We start from the raw sequence: 21,135 nt of genomic DNA, 5'->3' as shown, positions 1-21,135 counted from the left end.
TTGTTACTTAGGTAAGAACTTAAAAGAAATACCTGTGCTTTTAAGGCACTATTTTTGTTTTCTAAATCCATTTGCATATTTGATATTTCATTTGTTTTCTCAGAAACAATCCTTCGGAGTTCATCAATAATTTCCTCATGCTCCTTCAGATGTTTGTGAGCAATTCTTAGTTCCTCTTGTCTTTCCAGGTCCTTTATTAGAGAAAGAAAAATAATATATTCAGATGAACGCAATTCAGACCATATGCACAAAAGTACAGAGTAAGAAATAAAATTTCCTCTCCCTCCTTATACCTCCTAGTGCTCATCCTCCAATTGACTCTCAGGTGCTAATATAAGCTACATATACTACTTTACAATTTCCCCTACCAGGATACCTCCAAGTCAACACCATAGCTCCACCTCATTCTTTATCTGTGGCCTCGCATCCCATGGTCTGAATGTGCTGCACTTATTTAACCAGTCTCCTATTAACAGATAGTTAGAATTTTCCCTATTTTTTTTGTTTGCTTTATTTTGTTATTGCAACATGCTGCTATGAATATCCTTCTACAAATATCTTCGCATGGTTGCGCTAATGTGTGCAGAGTAAATAGCTACAACTGAACTTTTTGGGTAAATGAATAAACTTACTAAAATATTTGGAAGATATTACCAAATACACTCCCTCTTCTTCCTTCAACCTTAGAAGGTTGGACCAGTTTTACACTCCCACCAGCCCTATTGGCTATGGTTCTTTTGAGATACAGTGTCATTTTTACTAGATGGGGAAAAGATGGTAACTCACTCTAATTGCAGTTTCTCTTAGGTTTTCCTTGAGCTGGTTTCTCTCTACTTTGAGAGTCTCCTCCATACTACTAAGGTCATCTTTTTCTTTTGTAACAGATCTCATTTCTTCAAGGTTGTCCTGGAGTCTCTGGGTTAATCTTATGTTCTCTATTTCTAGGTTTTCCACAGTTGACTTTTGGGTTTCAAATTGCTTCTTCAAGTATTCTATTTCACACATTGTCTCCTCAGTCTCATTTACAGCTTTCATCTTAAGAAGCTGATGTTCTTTTCCCGGAAATTCTTGAATCTGAGAAAATCATAAAACAAGTGAGGGCAAAGGCAGGTTTTTAGAACAAAGATTTGTTTCTAAATTAAGTCAATCATTTTTACATTTAGTTTAATGTATGTACTCTTTTTTCCCCCCAAGAACATGAGGAGCACAATAATCTGATGTCATTTTCCAACTTAACAAGACCTACCTTTCCCCATAATTCAGCATCTGAATTTTCTAAATCTCTCTGAATATTTGCTCCTCGATCTGTCTTCTTTGAAATATTCCTTGTACTAATAGTTTCTTGGTACTCCTTTAGAAGAATGTAAGTAGTTTGTAGTTCCTCTTTGATTTTCTGTCTCTATGATTGGAGCAAAATGAATAAAAGTTAATAATGAATAGAAGTTAATAGTGAGCATTGCTATCACCTTAACACACTATTTGTGTTCCCAAAAACATCAGAAGATGGAAACTTACTTCAGCTACAAGTTCTTTAATGTTTTCTTTGAGTTGGTCTCTCTCCATCTGAAGGACCTCTTGCACCCCTTTCAGCTCATCTCTTTCTTTAATTATAATGTTTATTTCTTCTTCACTTTTCTGAAGTCTCTCAGTTAACTCGAGCCTCTCCCTTTCCGTGCTTTCTAGTGATGAATCTTTGGCTTTGAGTTGCTCCTTTAAATGTTCCAGTTCACTCATTTTTTCCTGAGTCTCACTGATTTCTTTGATGCAAATAAATTGTTCCTGTTTTTCATGAAGCTCTTGCATCTTAAAATAATAATAGCCAAAAAATATATATACACAAATGCATAAAATTTGTTTTTATATGTGTGCATCTGTATATACATGTATGTATGTTGTGTTTTTATGTGATATATATATGTGTATATATGTGTGTGTATATGTGTGTGTGTGTGTGTGTGTGTGTGTGTATATGCATATATATGGGCAGTAGGTTTATAGTTGCGAGTACACAAAGCAGTTTATTCTTTGTTTGTAATACTCATAACCAGTACGTCTTTCCTTCTGAACAACTGTAAATGTACTTTTACCCACTCTTGTATGTGTATGTTGTGTGTGTGTATATGTGTGTGTGTGTGTGTGTGTGTGAGTATATATATATATATATATATATATATATATATTCACACACACATACATATATATACAGATTTTTTTTTTTTAGGTAAAAAATCCAGTATGCTCGCCAAAACAATTTAGTGTGTAAAAAGTAAGTATTTGCAATTCGGTTAGCTACCTCCCTCAGGTTTTTTTCCCCACTGTCCCTTCATGCCCAATTTACCTTTTTCTGTAATTCATCATTGGTTGTTTCTAATTCCTTTTGAAAGCTTGATAGTTCAGTTTCTCTCTCTGAAAGATTCACTCTCAGCTTATCAATAGTTTCCTCCTGTTCTTCCAGGCGACAATGAGCAACTTTAAGTTCCTCTTCAGTTTCTAGGTGCTTTATTAGTAGAGGAAATTTTAAGAAATTTATAGAAACGTTATAACCATTACACTCTGATTCCTTTTTCCAAAGGTTTATTTTCCACAATAATATTTGCTTACAAATTAGTTAAAACACACACACACACACACACACACAAAATGGAAAAGAATGTAACCTACCTTAGCTGTGAGTTCTCTCATGTGTTCTTTGAGTTGGTCACTTTGAGCCTGAAGAGCTTCCTGCAGCCTCTGTAGGTCATCTCTCTCCTTCGCTATCGATTTCATTTCCTGATGACTTTCTTGAAGTCGCTCCGACAACTTGAGTTTTTCCTTTTCTAATCTTAGCAGTGCTGACTCTTTAGCTTTGAGTTGCTCCTTCAATTGCTCCATCTCACTGATTATTTTCTTAATCTCATTGTCTTTTTCCTGCATATTAAAGGACTGTTCTGGTATGTCTTGAGCCTCTTGTATCTTAAGAGAATCATAAAACAGTACAGTTGATATCCAAAGATACTTTATTTTAGGGGAAAAGAAGTCAGGAAATTTTCTAAAACAATTAAGACAGGATTTAATGGTTCATTTACAGAGCAATTCTCCCACTTCCCTACTCCTCCATTATGCGGGTATTTAGCAGTTATTTATGGAGGGCTCGCTGTGATGTCAGTGTACTACTGGCGGTTGGAGATAAAACGGGAATGAGACTTACAGGATCTCTGCCATTTTGAGACACTTTAGGGGAAAAGTAGACATTAATTCAAATCTTACCAAACAGAAGTACTGCTTCTCCTAGAGTATTAGTGGCAAACCCAACCTATGGTGAGTGTTTATGAAGTGGGGGAGTCAGTATGGCAATGCTGCAGGTAGGGAGACCATCTGAAAGCCATGAGATGAGGAAGAACAATGGACTAGAGTTGCTGGAGTATAATGAGCAGGACGACGAGAGAACTGAAATAATGCTAGAGACCAGCAAGGTCTGGGATTCTCTGCTTTACGAAGGATTCCGGCCTTGATGTCTAAAGTAACAATGTGTCATCAAAGGGTTTTAAGAAGAAAAGATTGGGCTCAGAATGGAGAATAAATTTATTTCTTACTGAATCAATAAGAAAGACAGTAGTGCCTTGTGAGATGCTGAAGGAATAGATTTAAAGAAGGGGGAAAAAAGTAGTTTTGGCTTTATCTTTGTCTATATAATAAAATATTGCTTTTAATTATTTAATATTTAAATAATTCTGAATATTTATGAAAAAAGCTGTTTTCTCTAAAACTTTCATTTTCAATAGTTTTAAGTATATATGAGTAATTTTTAGTTGTTTCCAATTACTTCATTATAGACTGAATTTTGTCCTCACAAAATTTGTTGAAGCCCTAACCCCCGATATAACTATTGCAGATAGGGCATTTAAAGAGGGCAATTAAGGTTAAATGAGGTCATAAGGGTAGGACCTGGTCCCATAGGATTAGTGCCCTTAAAAAAGAGGCAGAGCTATCAAACACTTTCTCAGCTCTAGTGCACAGAAGGACTTGTAAAGACACAGGAAAAAAGACAGTATCTACTTTCCAGAAAGAAAGGCCTCTCCATAACAGAATTCTCAGGTGCCTTAATCTTGGCCTTCTAGACCACAACTAGGAGAAAATAAATTTCTGTTGTTTTAGCCACCCAGTCTATGATATTTTGTTATGGCAGCTTTAGCACACTATAATACACCTCTTTTTTAAAAAAAATCATCATTACCATCCTAACTTTTCTTGTGTGTTAGTTAACCGGTAAAGCAGTTATTCTCATAAGGTCTCAGGAAAAAACAAACCATACTGCCTAGAAGGAGTAAGGTAAGATTTAAGCACCTACTAGTAAAATTATGGCTGAAGAACTAGAAATAGGCATATATATGATATACACATTGATTTTATAGTAAACTCTAAAGAAGTTTAGTATAAAAATCTGATGTAAAATAAAATATCAGCTCAAAGTGTGAACTAATGGCCCTAGCTGGTTTTGTTCAGTGGATAGAGCATTGGTCTGCGGACCGAAGGGTCCCGGGTTCAATTCCAGTCAGGGGCATTAAAAAAAAAAAAGTGAACTAATATTTTTTGCCATTTTCCAAATTGATTGTAAGCAGTTATATTTGAAATTATTTCAAAGCTATTAGGATGAAGTTTATGAATTATTGTTAGTTATTACCACTGTGAGTAATAAATAAGATTGAGATTACTGTCATGTACTTAAGTGTTTGAGGTTAAGAAGAAAGCTCATATGTAAATATATGAAAATTTTGAACAGGAACTCTTTACCTCTTCCTGAAATTCATCCTTAGTTTCTTTTATGGTTTTCTCTACAGGCCAATTCTTGGAGCTTTCCTCGGAAATTTTCATTTTTAGCGTGTTGATAGTTTCTTGGTGTTGTTTCAAAGATTCAAGAGCATTTCGTAATTGTTCTTGGGTGTCTATGTTCTTTGTCAGAGAAATACAAAACCATTTCCGTTAGAATAAAGTGAAACAATAAAAATAATTTTATAGTTTCTACTTGATCATAAATAATAAATGATGGCTCCGATAATGTTTTTAAAGATGTTTCAAGTTTTCAACACTTAACCAGTCAAAACCTTACCATGTTTACAGTATCCTCAATGTCACTTTTCAGCTGGTCTCTCTCAACTTGCAGGCTCTCTTGGAGTTGTTTTAAGTCATCCTTTTCTTGGGTTAAGAGCCTTACTTCTTCTAAGGTTTGGTGAAGCTTCTCAGTAGTCAGTACTTTCTCCCTTTCTATAGTTTGCAGCCTGGAATCTTTACTTTGTAATTGTTCCTTCAGCTGTTCCACTTCATTTAACCTTTCTTGACTTTGCTGAAGTTCTTGGGTTTTCTGAGAAAGCTTTAAAATAAGACAAAGTGTGAAAAGCAGAACATTCTATGGCATATATATGGAACCAAACTGCAGCAGACTAAAGATCATTTCTCTAGAGGGTATCTTGTACCAACCTCTGTCTTTAAGTCATCCAAAGTTAAACCAAGTTTTTGAGATTCTTTAGAGAGATTTTCTATTTCCTGATTTATTCTTGTATTCTCTTCAAGGACCATGTCATACTTTTGTTCAAATTCAATATGATAATTTTTAAAATCTTGGAATTCTTGATCCATGTTTTTATAATTCAACTGGGTGGTTGCAAGGTCATCTTTAGTTTTCTTAATTTCTTCAAGTAAATCTTGAATTCTACTCTCCTTATGAACTACTTCAGAACACAATTTGTCTTTTTCTGATGTTATTAGATATAGCTCTTCAGATTTATCATTTACCTATAAAAAAAAAAGAATACTTATCATTGTTAATAATGTATGATCTACTGAAATTTTCAGAAAAACAAAAACACAAAAAACTTTTTCTACAAAAAGACACTGAAAATTAAGCAAAGATCTGACCGAGAAAAGGCAATATTTTTTTTGTCCCTTTTAACAGTGTATTTTCTTGTTTAACTTTACCATCAAAATAAGAATTATTTGCTTAAAAATGTGTTTACCTCTTTCCTTAGCATTTCTACTTCTGAAGGTAAAGATTTCAATTCTGAGAGCAAATTAACTTTTTCATGCAAAGTTTCATTTACTTCAACTTCTTTCTTCAGTTCTTTCTGGAGATCTGTAATCTTTCTTTCCAATTCCAAATTACAGAGCAAATCTAGAAAATTTTTGGTAAATTAAATAAATTATCCCCCAAAATTCTATCCATCACCATACATATTAATATTTCTTGAATCACCTTTTTAAGAACATGTACAATTTTTAACCCTTATGATCTGAAGTCCATGGAAACACTTATACATACTGATACATATAATATTGAAAGTTAATATTAAGTTATTAAAAATCAGAGAATAATGGATTTCCAATCATTAGAATATTGTTGCAAAATCCTTTAGGTACATTTCAACAGAAAGTTAGATTTGCAAAGAGGTAGCCTGAAATTTCAAGATACCTTTTGGAACTTTGCCATCTAAAAGGGAGTTGAGTTTTGTTATTTCATTAAAAGAATATTGTAATTCTTTCTCCAGATCAACTTGTATTTTCTTTTTTGCCTCCAACCGGCTTTGATGTAACTGATTATCACTTTCCATTTGCTTGAACATACTTTCAAGTTCTTTCTATTAAGAGAAACATTGCAAATTTACAAAAATGTACTGATCATTACAAGTGCTCAATTTTGAAAATATTACAAAAATCACCTACCATTTTCTCTTTCAGCTCCAGATTTTCACTTCTAAGAAAGGCTGATTCTCTCTTGGCATCAAGGGCTATAATTTCAGCATCAAGCAGAGTTTGTTTCTTTTGTTTTAGATCGTCACTGTCTTCCTATACACATGACAAAAAAGATTTTAGTGAAATCTAACTTTCTCAGAATTGGAAAATGTTAGCACACTTTTGTTCAGCTAGCATGCTAAAGTTCTCTATGTATTTTTATTTTGTTATTCTCTCCAAAACACGATAGGCTAGTAGTTAATAATTAAGATTAAGAATATTAAATTAGCCTTGGCCAGGTGGCTCAGGTGGTTGGAGTGTTGTCCTATACACCAAAAGGTTTCAGGTTTGATTCCTGGTCAGGGGAAATACCCTGGTTTCGGGTTCGATCTCTGGTTGGGGCATATGGGAGGCAACAGATAGATGTTTCTTTCTCACATCAATGTTTCTCTGTCTCTGTCTCTCCTCCCCTTCCTCTCTCTAAACATATCCTCAGGTGAGGATTATTTAAAAAATTAAATTACCACTTGAAAAGAAAATTATCCAATAAGAAAATAGAGAAAAGATACAAACAGGTAACCTAGTGAAGGGAAAATGCAAATGACCTATAAATATATGGAAAAAAAAATCAGAAGTCATATTTAGAGAAAAGTGACATTTTAACATGACTTTAGCTTACATAAATTCAACCATATGTAGTTGGAAAATTAATAATGCACCCATGAATGAAGCGTAAGAAATAATTTTTTTAAAAATTGGCAATTCTGCTTGCTACTGTATCAATCCTACTCTCCAGGATTATATTAAAGCACCTTTCTTACCCACAGCTCAGAACAGTGAGAATACTTTTTTAAAATACTAGTATATATATTTTTTATTGATTTCAAAGAGGAAGGGAGGGAGAGATAGAAACAACAATGATGAGAGAGAATCAATGATTGGCTGTCTCTTGCACACCCCACACTGGGGATGGAGCCTGCAATCTGGGTATGTACCCTGACCGGGAATTGAACTGTGACCTCCTGGTTCATAGGTCGACGCTCAAGCACTGAGCCATGCAGGCCAGGTGAGAATACTTTTAAAAAGAATCCTCTGTCATTAATACAGTGGGGCCTTGACTTACGAGTTTAATTCGTTCCGAGACTAAGCTCGTTAAGGAGCTCGTTAACTCAAATTACTCTATCAACTCAATGCAAAAAATCGGCGGAGAGATAGCTGGTATCTCAAAAAACCCGTTAGTTGGAACACTCGTAAGTCAAGGCCCCACTGCAGAAGGTACCAAAGATTACTATGAAAAACTCAAAACAAAACCAATAGAACAGAAACCAAGATTTAAAAAATTCAAGCTAGAAATTGTTAGCTTTCTTGAAGTAGTCAGGTGTATTGATAGCAAATAAATAAAAAAATCAAAATTTCACCATGTCAATGTTACTTAATACCACAATCTAGTATCAAATAAAGTCATCTAGAACAATATATTCCGAAAAATATTCAAACTGTTGAAAATATTTAAATTATGAGAATGCATTAATATCAGTGAAATTAATGACATTTATGAAAACATGCTCATTTATGTTTTAGTTCTAGATATTTATCAACAATGTAAGTGCTCACCTGAAGACACTGACTACACACTTCTTTTTTTAAATAAAAAAAAAAAATTTAAAACATTTTTAAATAACTAATTTTTTAATGGAAGTTCATAACCTACTTGTTTATATTCACTCAAAGGATGATATCCTCAACTCTTTATGAATGGTTCCTTATTGGTAAAAATGGCAATGTTCCTAATATAGTCCCTCTCTCATAGGGTTATTGACAAGATTAAATAAAATTCTGTATGTAAAACATTACAATGCTCAGCACATAGTTGGCTCAATATAAGCATTTGCTTTAACGATGATGATGAAGGTATGCTATAAATATTAACATTATTACATAATAAAATAAACCTGATATTTACCGATGAGTATGACAAGTCCATTTTCACACTTTCTGAATTCTGAGAGTCTATGTATTTCTGTAACTTTTTAATCTGGTCTTCTTTTTCTCTAAGTAGATCTACTTTTGAACTTAGTTCATTCTAAAAGAAATCAAAGGAGAGTAAAACAATTTAATTGGATTTGAATTCTAGGGGATTACAAGGAACTTATTAACAGTTCAAATTGGTAAACAGTAAAATTCAAAAAGTTGACACTTAAGAAATATAATTTATTTTCTGAAATCATAAATCATATTCAATTATGTATGATTTTTTTTATAGTTCTAGGCCCTTATTAGTAGAAATATGAACATAAATGCTCACCTCAAGGTCTTGATTATATACTTCTGCATGTTTAACTAAATTCTTTAAGTTCGAAATTTCATGAATTAGTTGCATCTGTAAGAGCATGTGAACAGGCAACAGAGCAAACCAATAGTTAATAAAGCAAAAAAAAAAAAAAAAATTGAATCACTGCTTTAGAATCACCCAACAAGAAGAGACTGAGAGATAACTGTTCAAGCTAATGTAACAGAGCATCTCATTATTTAAAAGTACCAAAAAAGACCCAAATCAAACCCCAAGACCAATCAACCAAACAAAATCTCTGCAAACCCCAGGAAGCAAGCAAACAAGAAAAAAAAACTTATTTGGGCATGACCCAAATAACAGGTTTGTCCTCTGTTAATAAAGCTATAACTTCAAAAGCAAATTAGTATGCACCACTTGGAGGAAATAAAGTAGTAATCAAACTTTACAAAAACATGCTTCTATTAGGCTTTTGTTTTGGGTAAGTACAGAAATGTATTTATCCTAAAAGATTTCTTTTCTTCTCATAAATTATCTATTTGGTTTTACACTGGCATACTTTTCAATGAGTTGTGATCTGAAATTTAGGTTTGGATTATAGAAGTTTCATGAAGCCTTTACAATATTATTACTGTTCACCAAAGCTATAGAGATTTGCTTGGAATTATCAACTGTTACTTTGATGGTTTATAGGAAATATTGGAAAGTTAATGTTTTTGCTTTATATTGTTCAACTGTCTAAAGTATAAATACTTAAAGATGTAAGTATTTCTCTTAAAGTTTCCTTTCTATCAAAACATTTGTAGCATTAACTATTTGAGTACTGGCAATTTGTGCTAAAAAAGGTAAAATAAAAATTTTTTTTTGTATTTAATTCAGTCCTAGTTTTAGATTTCAGACTACTGCTAGTTATTTTAGATTAGCACCAACTGATAGAAATATAATGCGATCTCTCTCTCCCAATTTTTTTGGGGGGAGGCAACATTTGTAATTAATTTTTCTAGTAGCCACATTAAAAAGAAGTAAAAAGAAACAGGTAGAATTAATTTTAATATATTTTATCTAGCTGAATATATCCAAAATATTATTATAATTTCTTCCTGTAATCAATAATAAAAATTAAGAAAGTATTTTAAATTCTCTTTTTTATGCTTAAGTCAATTCAGACTAACCCCATTTCAAGTGATTAATTGCCACATATAATTAGTGGCTACTATCTTTTTCAGCAAACGTTTAGACATCTGTATTGGTTAAAGTTTAAATTGGCTCTGTTACCTTTTCTTCCACTTCTAACTTTTGCATTAGAAAATCACATTTACTTATACAGAACTAAATAATCAATCATAAACTTTTAAAGCATTCAGCAAGAATAATTCTCCTACTTTTATTTGAAACAACACTTTATTTTAAGTACTGGAAACAGGAAAAGATTATGTGACTTTTGTAATGATCTGAGTGTAACCACTACTTGATGTATTATTTAATGAGCACAAAGAGAAAATGTACAGTATGATCAAAAGATCATCCATTGTTCCATACAAAATAGTATAGATTTCAACTGTAATTTGCAGCAGGTGAAATGAAATTTAACTTCTTAAGACAAAAATCTCCAAGTTGTGAAAATTATAAAATTAAAGAGATCAAGTTAAAATAGGTAGAGGGTTGAAGTTTCTCTTGTTCTCTGAGTATGATGATACTTGACCTTGTTTATTCCGCCCTCTAAAATTACTGTTTAAACACCCTATATTATATTCTCACTTGAAAATTATCCACAACTTTGATGATTTTTGATGAAACCCTTAGGCAAACCAGGGTACATATCTTCAGGCTATCATATGACTTTCATTCTCCTTTTGTTAAACTTTCCTCCCAAATGTACATTTTGAAACATGTTTTACTGTATGCACATAGACTTATGTTTTTAGTTTAACATGCAATGGATGTCGTAAAACAATCTTCAAGCAGAGTAAGCCTTTGGTATGTAATATTTTAGATTATCTTATGGACCAAGAATTTCAATTTGTGTTTGAGTAAAACTGAAGAGAATTGTATTATTTTCCCCCTGATGGTGGTTAAAAAGAAAAAAAGAAAATCAGATGTGAGTTTTAAGACATAGATTCTGTGTTACTTTGTAATCATGTATGCCCAAAGTTAATTTTGTCATGTTATTTGCACCTGATCTAACCTGAAGCATGGAGATATACATGAAGTAAGCCCTGAGATGCAATGGCGTGCTCAAGAACTTGCCGATAATACACACCAGGCTTGAATCTGTGAGCTATTTAAGCAGCAAACTGGCGCTTAAAACCAGGTAGGTTGGCTCTTAACCATGACACTAGATCATACCCCTTTCTTTTTTTTTTTTTTTAAATATATTTTATTGATTTTTTATAGAGAGGAAGGGAGAGGGATAGAGAGTCAGAAACATTGATGAGAGAGAAACATCGATCAGCTGCCTCCTGCATGCCCCCCACTGGGGATGTGCCCGCAACCAAGGCACATGCCCCTGACCGGAATCGAACCTGGGACCCTTCAGTCCGCAGGTCGACGCTCTATCCACTGAGCCAAACCGGTCAGGGCGATCATACCCCTTTCAATAAAATTGGTTTTATTGATTGAAGCCCAATATTCTTTTCATGACATTTTGCATTATGTTATATGCAAATTTTAAAATAAACTAAATGGAACTGTGAACTTACTGACTTTTGCCTCCCAGGATATAATGTCTGTAAAATGCAGGAGTCACTTAAATTTTAGGTAGCATGGAAATAATAGTTTTGGTACAGAATTCTTTTTGCTTTTAAAAAGGTAGAGGTTGAGAAACTAATCAATGATACTGAGGGAAAAGGACTGTGTTCCTTTGGGCTATTCATATAGAAATCTGAGAAGTATCTGCATATTAACTCATCTTTTAACTATACTAAAACACTGGCTCTTATTTTTGGAGGTATTTGTGGATCGCTTCACAAGTCTGATACCAGCAAGGGATTTCTGTTCCATAAAAATAAATATGTATTCAAAAGTTCTGCAAGAGAATTCACAGTTTCTATGAACTGTAAAGGACTATCTGCACTAAGAAATTTATTGAATCTTTAGGACAATTTAAATTCCCCAAGTTTCATGGTTTCTGGGTTAGGTTCTCTTAACATGTAGCCTAATATAATATACTTAGAAAATTTAAGTGATCTATTTTATTTCTAATATTTCCATTAAAACTATTTAGTATTAGTTTCACAATAACTTTCTTATATGGAAAAAGAAAAGTGCAAAATTAGCTTCCCCAGCTTTCTAATAATGTTGTTTAGGAATACACTTTCAATGGAAAAATTCCATTAATATGTAGTATCTATACATAAAGCATTCAGCTAGATATTAAAATTTCTTCAATACAAATCCATCAATAGACAGATTAACTAAACTTTCCCAAAGATGTTTTTAATTCCTTCTTCCTCTTGAGCATAGGAACAGGTGAAATAAATATGATTTAACTATTTTAAAAACAATAAATCAATTATTTCTTAAATTCTCTAATTGTGTATGCATATGGAAAATGGCTGGATCCTCAATCTCAACCTTACAAATAAATATCTTTAAGAAAATGATATTTCTTATAAAAGAAATATCATTGTTTTAGTTTAGTGTTGTTTCGTAACCTTACCTCTTGATCTTTTTCTGCTTTTCTTTCTAGAGCCTCAAATTCATCCAAATCATTCTTTTCTTTTAATTTCAATTCCATTTCTTCATTTTCTTTTCTTAGTTTTTCATAGTCCAATACCAGATTATCATAATCAGCACGAAGTGAATTCAACTCACTTTCTAAGTTTTCCTGTGGTAAACAAAACCAGATTTTCAAGCTGGAGAGAATTCAGATTATATGTTTGTTTACTTAACTAAACATTTGGATTAGTCACATAAATTTAACCTTGAATGATTTGGTAATTTAAGCCATTCTCTTTTGCAATATCATCCTAATGTTTTAGCTTGATCCATAGCAAAATAAAGGGTTTGCATTTTGGTAAATGAGTTAACTTAGAATACACAACTACTTTGAAAGGGGTAGAATAAAAAAAAAAAAAGACCATATAATCAAATGCTCTGCCTGTGCCTGTCTGGAAAAGTTCATCAGGAGTAGGAGATAGGGAGCATAATGGAAAATCCATCAGCTTTATTCCTAAGGAGCTTAAGGATCTGTGATAAAATGTTTCCATTGAAAGTGGCAAAAACCTAGCAGCGGTTAGAGTTTTAGAGATCAATCAGTAATACCTCTGTTTCACTCCTAATTCAAATCCATCTGAAAAATAAAATAAAATTCATAACCGCTGCTAGGTTTTTGTCATCCTCAACAGAGACCTGCTTCTGTTTTCTATACTTTTATGATAAAGAGATAAACTTTATCATACAAATCCATCAATGGGCAGATTAACTAAACGTTCCCAAAGATGTTTTTAATTCCTTCTTCCTCATGAGAATAAGCACAGGTGAAACAAATATGAGTGAAAAAAAACAACAACAACAATCCACAATCAATAAAAACCAAAAACTAAGACCAAGGATTTTATAAAATCAACAAGCTCCTGGGGTATGCTTTAGGGACACAGAAGCACTTTACCAATAATACTTAACTAATTATAATAACTAATTTATGACTAATTACAGTGGTTAGCTAATAATAACTCCCAAGAAGGTTCCAATTTTATTCCAAAATTAACATGAAATTACTTTAACAAATACATATACAGAACTATATCTATTTCTTTGAACATTAGAAGCTGGGGAAGTAAACATGGAATCTACATTTACTAAGGTATTCACTACAGGAGTCCTTATTCCTAAAGTTGTGATAAGACCAGATATAATGCAGTTACTTTTATTTTTTATTATTATTTGGCAACATTACCCCTCCCCGATGTATTATTGTACTATAGGCCTGAGAATTTTGACACTTTTAATATCAGCCTTTTTTTTTTTTAACCCTTAGGTGATTTTCCAAGGCAAAATAGAAGAAAATAAATCAAAGATACCAAAATCTGCTGGTAATGGCCTGAAAATTTTACTACCATACACTCATTTTATAAAATTTTTAGCTTCCCTCTGGATGGCACAATTATCATTTGGAAGTCTAATTAGTGAAGAAGACTTAATTAGAACCAACACTGTTACTGAACTTAAGTCAGAGCCATAATGTGCTATAACAACAGTAAACACCAATAACAAATGACTTTAAAGAGTAAAAGTATAATGTTCCGTAAAATACATTCAAGTTACCTGACTTAGTAGCTTTGTTGCTGGATTCCACTCTATATCTGTTACTGTATCAAGGGTGTTACTGAAAACATCAGCCTCTGAACAGACAGCTGTTAATTAGGGGAAAAGAAACTTATACATAAATATGCTGGTAAGTTTCCTAAAACTCAAAGTATAGATTATTAAAAGAATTCTGATCAGATGTAATAAGCTCAAATTAGCTATTATGTGTTCATAGCATGACTGCCAAGAATACATTAAAAACAGATGTGACTGTATATATTATTTTGTGAATTGAGATCACTGGCTAGAAGATAATCATAAAATATAGGCACCTTAACACAATACAGGTAAAAAGAACAAATTCTGAATTTGCGATTTGATAACTGTCAAGCAGTTTTTTAAACGCCCCTAAAAATATTTCAAGTGTTAGGCATAACTTTGAAAATTTTGTGTAAATTCCACCTTTTTAAAATTAGCAACATTTAAGGCAGATGTTATATGAATAGTAATTTAATTGGATAAAGATTAGAACAAAAACAATAAAAATATTTGTCTTATGGAGTCTAATGACAGTGCATCATTTTAAAGAGATCTGGAAATAGAAAACGTCTTACTATACACACTAACTGAGATATAATAAGTAAAGTCTCCCATCATAGGGACAGTTTTATAAAAAAGCACTCACATTCATCAATCTCTCCTACTGAAGTTACATCACTCCTTTGTCTTTTTGTTGTATTTACTGGCATATTAAACTCATTCACATAGTTTAAGTCCTTCATTTTGTTAATTTTGCCAGGGCACCAAGTGACTCTTCGTTTTATTTTTGCCTAAAGAGGAAAAAAAATGAAAATGACCTCCCCCAGATAATAAAAGAGGGAACTAGCTTCCGTTTTAAAGAATGACTGGCTTGGTAGAATTCTTATCAAGCCTAGTTTAAGATCTTAACAGCCTAAGGACACACTGAGATAAGAAAACGTACTCAAGCTTTTCTAATCAATGTGTAACCCCATCATAAATCTGATGAAACTACTTAAATTTTTTTAAAAATTGGAATCTTTACTTATAACTTTCTCCGGGACCTAATTGAAAGAAATTGGGTAACACGTAATCCTTAAAGTAATCTGTGTTATGCAGAAGAGACGACTATGGCTGCCACCACCATAGCTACCACAAAAAGCACCTTTGGAAACCCAACTTGAAGTGGGAAGAAGCAGACAGGTGGCCCATTTGAATTTCCTCTCACAGGGCCCTTCACAATGTCAATTATCTTCCAAGTTGGCAAACTAATGCCTCCACCCGTGCCCCGGTCTCATTTGTTCCTTTCTCTCGAGGTACTCTGCCCCCTTAATGACCTGTTCATTTGTCATTTTCACTAGGCTCCTTTCTCTCAGCTTTACAAATGCACAAGCCTCTGTTTGCTTTTGATTAAAACAAAAAACAAACAAAATCTTGATTCTTTACTGTCCTTAGCTACCATTTTCTTTCTGTTTCTACACCACCTTCCTCATTCCTTCAAAGACACCTGCCTCCTGGTTCTTAACCCACTCAGCTAGCTGTCCTCACCACTCACTCCACTTTGCTGGTTTCTTTTCCTCTGCCCACCTCCTGTTTGTGGTCTTCCATATTTCATAGCTACCATTCTTCTCTTATCCCTTTACTAGTACAAGCAGTATCTCATCTTATTTGATCCTCTCAACAATCCTCTATTACCACATCCATTTTATAAAGAAGATGAGGGTCCAAAAAGTTTGGAGAAGTTGTGTACAATCTTACACCCAATTGGTGGCTGAGCCCATGCCTGTAACTTCAGAGCCTATCCACTAACCACTTCATTGCATTGCCTCTCAAGATTTTCTGTATAATATAGATATTTGTATAAATATATATATAAATATATAACTATATATAACAATATATATATAACTATATATAACTATATATATAACTATATATAACTATATATATAACTATATATATAACTATATATATATACACACACATATATATATATCTGCATGCTTTCATGCTCCTACCACACAATATCTTTTTGCTTAAAATAGACAGTCCTTTCCACAGCCTGCTCTGCAAAAGCTCAGTCATAAAAATCCTTCACTTCAATGACTTTCAGCTCAAATCCATTTGCTCCCAAACCCACTCTTGGAGCTTGCCATTATCTGAAACTCATAAACCTAGACCTCCTACTCTATGTAAAGTTCCTATCCTTCCACCTCATTGATTCAGTCAATCCCATTTTGGCTATCAAGCATAAGAGGGAGCTCTATTCCCTTGATCCACTACTTTCTTCTTGCCAGCTCCCTCTTGGTTCTTATCTCATCATCTTACATTCCATAGATGATCACTTCAATCGTGTTTTCGGGTCAACAGCCTCAAATTATTTGACCCATTCTCTGTTCCTTACACCTAGTCCAATCCGGTGAACACTCAAATGAATTACACTACCTCCTCCGCCTTTATCAGTCTCCCGAACGCTGTCAGAGCCACACAACCAAAGTCTGGCTGCCAACATCATCTGGGTCTTTAATGCTGCCTGGCCACACTCCTCTCCACGTGGGCTTTCTTTTCCATTCCTTACAAAGGCTAAACTGTTCCAAACCCTTAGCATGTCTACAAACTTGTGTCTTTACCATCTCCTGCCACCACAGCATAAAAATAAATAAACCTCCTATTTCACAAAGAAAATATAAGCCTAAATTTATGAAAGCATTACTTGCACTGAAGCCTATTCTTTCCTCTGTCCTTGTTATAATTAACAGGTGTTTCTCCTTCTAAGTCCAGACCTTCTGCTGTATTTAAGATCCCATCCCTTTGGGCCATCTCAACCCAAGCAAGGTGGCTTTCACTCTCAACACATAATACAAATTGCTTTTGCAAATGAGCTTCTTGTTTCTAAATCCCAATTTTTTTTGGTCTACATGTATCTTATTTAACTTCTCAGTAGAATGTGACACACTGCCTCTCTGGAATAGTCTCTTCTCTCATGACCACATTCACTTGTTTCCTTAACTCTACAGCTTAACCCTAGGCTCCTTTATGGCTTCTTCTTCTCTGCCTTTATACCTATAAAGTTGCTGTTTCTTGGGGTTTTGTCTTTGGCCCTCTGTTCTTTTCATTCTCAACATGCTCCCAAAGCAAGCTCATCCATTCACAAGGCTTTAATTTGAATCAGTCTGTAATGTTTATGTCCAAATGGCTATCTCCATTTCAGATCTTTCACTTGATTTTCATACACTTGCATTTTCAACTATCTGACACCTTTAACGGGTGATGTCTCAAATCCAAACACTGAGCAGCGTCACTGCTCTATATTCCTTGACCCTTAATGCAACGAGTACTGCTACCAGCTATCCAGTAAGCCTAGCAATGCTTGCAAGTCATTCTGGAAACCTCTTTCTCCTTTTCCCTGCCTCCCACATCTAAACAATCACAAACTCCTGTTGAGTCTCCCTCCCAAATAGCTCTTCAGTTTATCCAATATTAGAGCCACCATCCTTGTAGAGGCCCAATCAATCTGATGTGCACACCAGCTCTATACCTTTTTAAAATGCAATTCCGATCATGTTACTTACAAGGCTTTGTTCCTGTCCTTAGCATAACATAATGTTTAAAATTTTCAATGTGGTTTTAAATGCCCCTGCCACCAGAACATTTTAAGTCGAAGAAACATGTTTTTTCACAACTTCTGTACATGCAGATGTCTTCCTGAACCACTCATCTCTATACCTTTCATTGGGCTATTTCCTACTCATCACTCTCAATACATAATTCCTGAAGTCTTCTATATACTTAACATGGTAATTTGAATATAACGTATATTAATAATAACCTTAATAGCAAATCTTTATTGAGGATTTGCTGTATGGAATATTAAGCACATTCTATAATACTTCTCACATCAATCCTATAAGGTGGGGATCAGGCTGTCTCACTGATTAGGAAACTGCAGCAAAATTTATCTATAATAATAAAAGCATAATATGCTAGTTAGGACAGATGTCCTTCCGGATGAAGCGGGGCTATGAAGAAAGCCTGGGTCCCGGGTGCCAGAGGGAAGCTGGCGCTGGCAGCCGGGAGAAGGAAGGCCTACTCTTGCACGAATTTCTAGCATTTAAGAAATTGCTTGCCCTGACCGGTTTGGCTTGGTGGATAGAACGTCGGCCTGCGGACTGAAAGGTCCCAGGTTTGATTCCGGTCAAGGGCATGTACCTTGGTTGCGGGCACATCCCCAGTAGGGAGTGTGCAAGAGGCAGCTGATTGATGCTCCTCTCTCATCGATGTTTCTAACTCTCTATCCCTCTCCCTTCCTCTCTGTAAAAAAATCAATAAAATATATTTAAAATATATATATATATATATATATATATATATATATATATTAAAAAAAAAAAGAAAAAAGAAATTGCTTAAGGTCCAGAGTTAGGGACTGACAGAATTGGGATTCAAATCCAGACAGTTCAGCTCCAGAGGTCATTCTCTTAACTATTACATAACCAGACCCCAAAAATATCTGTTGGACAAAAGATATCCAACTATTCTAGTATAAACAAAAAGAACACATACTGGAAGCCAGAATTCTGATCACTATGTTAACTTATATGCTAGTTCAATTTCCCTGAGATGAATATTTGTTTAAAGAGAAAATATTCCCACTCTAGATGTCTGTGGCTCCCAATCACTTAATCAATTTCATAAGAAGCACATTTCAAATCTATTCCTTGACTATATACCAGACTTCTTGATTGCTATCTCTGCATGTGGGAATCAGGAATGTGTATAGGCAAATACACAAAAAGTTCCGAGTTTCTTGAAATACAGTATCAAAGGATAAGGAATACATAACTAGAGAATAAACATATAGGAATGCCAATTCTATTCTCTATATGCTAAGTTTAAGCTGTCAACATTTACACTTTTACCTTTAATTCCTGTTGTGATGTGAGGGAAGAAGAGGTCACCAGCATTCGTGTTAAGTTTTGAATTTTCTCAATCTGCACTTTTTGAAGCAGATCTTTTTCTTCCAAAAGTTGGGCCAATTGGTCTTTTTCCATTGCCTGGGCCCGAGTCTCTGTAGAAACCTATACAATATAATATTCGGTTATATTAATGAATATGGCTAGGCTTTAGAACCTTGAAAAGTAACCTAAAAGAATATAAATTTTTGTGAACCATGAACATTTTAATGTTATTAAACTAAAATATCCTACCAGCAGAACACCAATATGCAGTTACAACAGTTTCTCAATCTTATAATAAAATCAGTAAAATATACAGTTCTTCTCATGTGCATACTCCATATGCCATGTATAAGATTATAACAATGCTGTTAGAAAAATTCTATTTAAACAAAAAATAAATAAAAGGGAGGGTGAGAGAGAAACATTGATTAGAAACATCTACAGCCACCTCCTACTGGGGATCAAACTGGCAACCTGGGCATATGCCCTGACCAGAGTTGAACCATGACCTCTTGGTTTATAAGTTCGATGCTCAACCACTGAGCCACTGGCTGGGCTAGAGCAATTCTATTAATTGCCTGAAAATACATAAATAACAGGCAGAGAAGTCAGAAAAGTAGAGACCTGAATACCTACAGCAAAAGAAGAGATGTTCTTTTAAGACTACCATATGGTATCTTAGAGTTCATCTTTTAAAAGATCACCGGGGGACCATAATGATTAGAACAAATAAATTACAACGACAAGTGAGTATGCTATTTTATTAGATTGACTAGAGGCCTGGTGCATGGATTCGTGCACCAGTGGGTCCCTCGGCCTGGCCTGCAGGGATCGGGCCGAAACTGGCAGTCCAATATCCCCCAAGGGGTCCCTGATTGCGAGAGGGTGCAAGCCAGGCTGAGGGACCCCACTGGTGCATGAATCTGTGCACCGGACCTCTAGTATGCATATAAGATCTTTGGTTATTCTCTTCCCGCCCTCTCCCCTTCCCCCCTTTCCTCCGAGATTCATCAGTCTGTTCCATGTTTCCATGCCTGTGGTTTCCGTTTGTGTTGAGCATCTTCCCCCTGGTGGTCAATGCGCATCATAGCTACCTGCCGGTCAGCCGGTAGCCTAGGCCCGTGGTCAGCAAACTGCGCCTCGCTAGCCACATGTGGCTCTTTGGCCCCTTGAGTGTGGCTCTTCCACAAAATACCACGTGCGGGCGCACACATACAGTGCGATTGAAACTTTGTGGCCCATGCGCAGAAGTCGGTATTTTGTGGGAGAGCCAGTATTTTGTGGAAGAGCCACACTCAAGGGGCCAAAGAGCCGCATGTGGCTCGTGAGCCGCGGTTTGCCAAGCCGCAGTTTGCCGACCACTGGCCTAGGCTTTTATATATATATATATATATATATATATAGATATAGATACTGCAGGGTTAGAAGAGGAATTAAAGATAACATGAAACTATAGAAAGTAGTTTTACATAACCATACATGGTCTTCCTTTTTAACCCACTTCCCTATATTTGTGACAATTTTTAAAGAGTATCTACTGGGCCTGCCTGGTGTGGGTCAGTGGTTGAGCACTGACCGATGAACCAGAAAGCTTCAGTTCAATTCCTGATCAAGGCACATGCCCAGGTTGCAGGCTTGATCCCCAGTAGGGGGCATGGAGAAAGCAGCTGATCAATGATTCTCTTTCATCACTGACATTTTTATCTCTCCTTTTCCCTTCCTCTCTGAAATCATAAAAATATATATTTTTTAAAAAAGTATTTACTTGGCCCATTTCAAAATCCCAAATTTTTCCCTTTGGAAATGAAAAATGAAAGAGAAAATAATTGCAAGAAACCAAATCTTTCAGTTTATAGTGAATTAAACTAAAACTTTTGCGTTGATTTCTTCTTTAGTTAAAAACTGTTTTAAAGTTAGGTC

The 21,135-nt window shown here is 34.6% G+C and overlaps 1 protein-coding gene across 1 annotated transcript in view; it reads right to left on the bottom strand.

Moving 5' to 3' along the window:
- Positions 1–21,135, bottom strand: part of CENPE (centromere protein E) — a 52,943-nt gene that overhangs the window by 16,544 nt on the left and 15,264 nt on the right. Inside the window, exons 13-30 of the mRNA XM_036327085.1 lie at positions 19,177–19,335; positions 14,925–15,069; positions 14,258–14,346; positions 12,651–12,818; positions 9,008–9,082; positions 8,666–8,785; positions 6,694–6,816; positions 6,443–6,608; positions 5,991–6,145; positions 5,455–5,769; positions 5,087–5,347; positions 4,771–4,929; positions 2,662–2,952; positions 2,339–2,497; positions 1,516–1,803; positions 1,247–1,399; positions 787–1,074; positions 33–191 (exon numbers count right to left, since the gene is read on the bottom strand). Coding sequence (XP_036182978.1) covers positions 33–191; positions 787–1,074; positions 1,247–1,399; positions 1,516–1,803; positions 2,339–2,497; positions 2,662–2,952; positions 4,771–4,929; positions 5,087–5,347; positions 5,455–5,769; positions 5,991–6,145; positions 6,443–6,608; positions 6,694–6,816; positions 8,666–8,785; positions 9,008–9,082; positions 12,651–12,818; positions 14,258–14,346; positions 14,925–15,069; positions 19,177–19,335 — 3,273 coding nt within the window. The remainder of the gene's footprint in view (positions 1–32; positions 192–786; positions 1,075–1,246; positions 1,400–1,515; positions 1,804–2,338; positions 2,498–2,661; positions 2,953–4,770; positions 4,930–5,086; positions 5,348–5,454; positions 5,770–5,990; positions 6,146–6,442; positions 6,609–6,693; positions 6,817–8,665; positions 8,786–9,007; positions 9,083–12,650; positions 12,819–14,257; positions 14,347–14,924; positions 15,070–19,176; positions 19,336–21,135) is intronic.

The sequence above is a fragment of the Myotis myotis genome, unplaced genomic scaffold (genome assembly GCF_014108235.1).
Source record: "Myotis myotis isolate mMyoMyo1 unplaced genomic scaffold, mMyoMyo1.p scaffold_m19_p_1, whole genome shotgun sequence".
Lineage (NCBI taxonomy): Eukaryota > Metazoa > Chordata > Mammalia > Chiroptera > Vespertilionidae > Myotis > Myotis myotis.
Note: the sequence above shows the minus strand (reverse complement) of the source record. Positions and strands in the feature narration are given on the sequence as shown.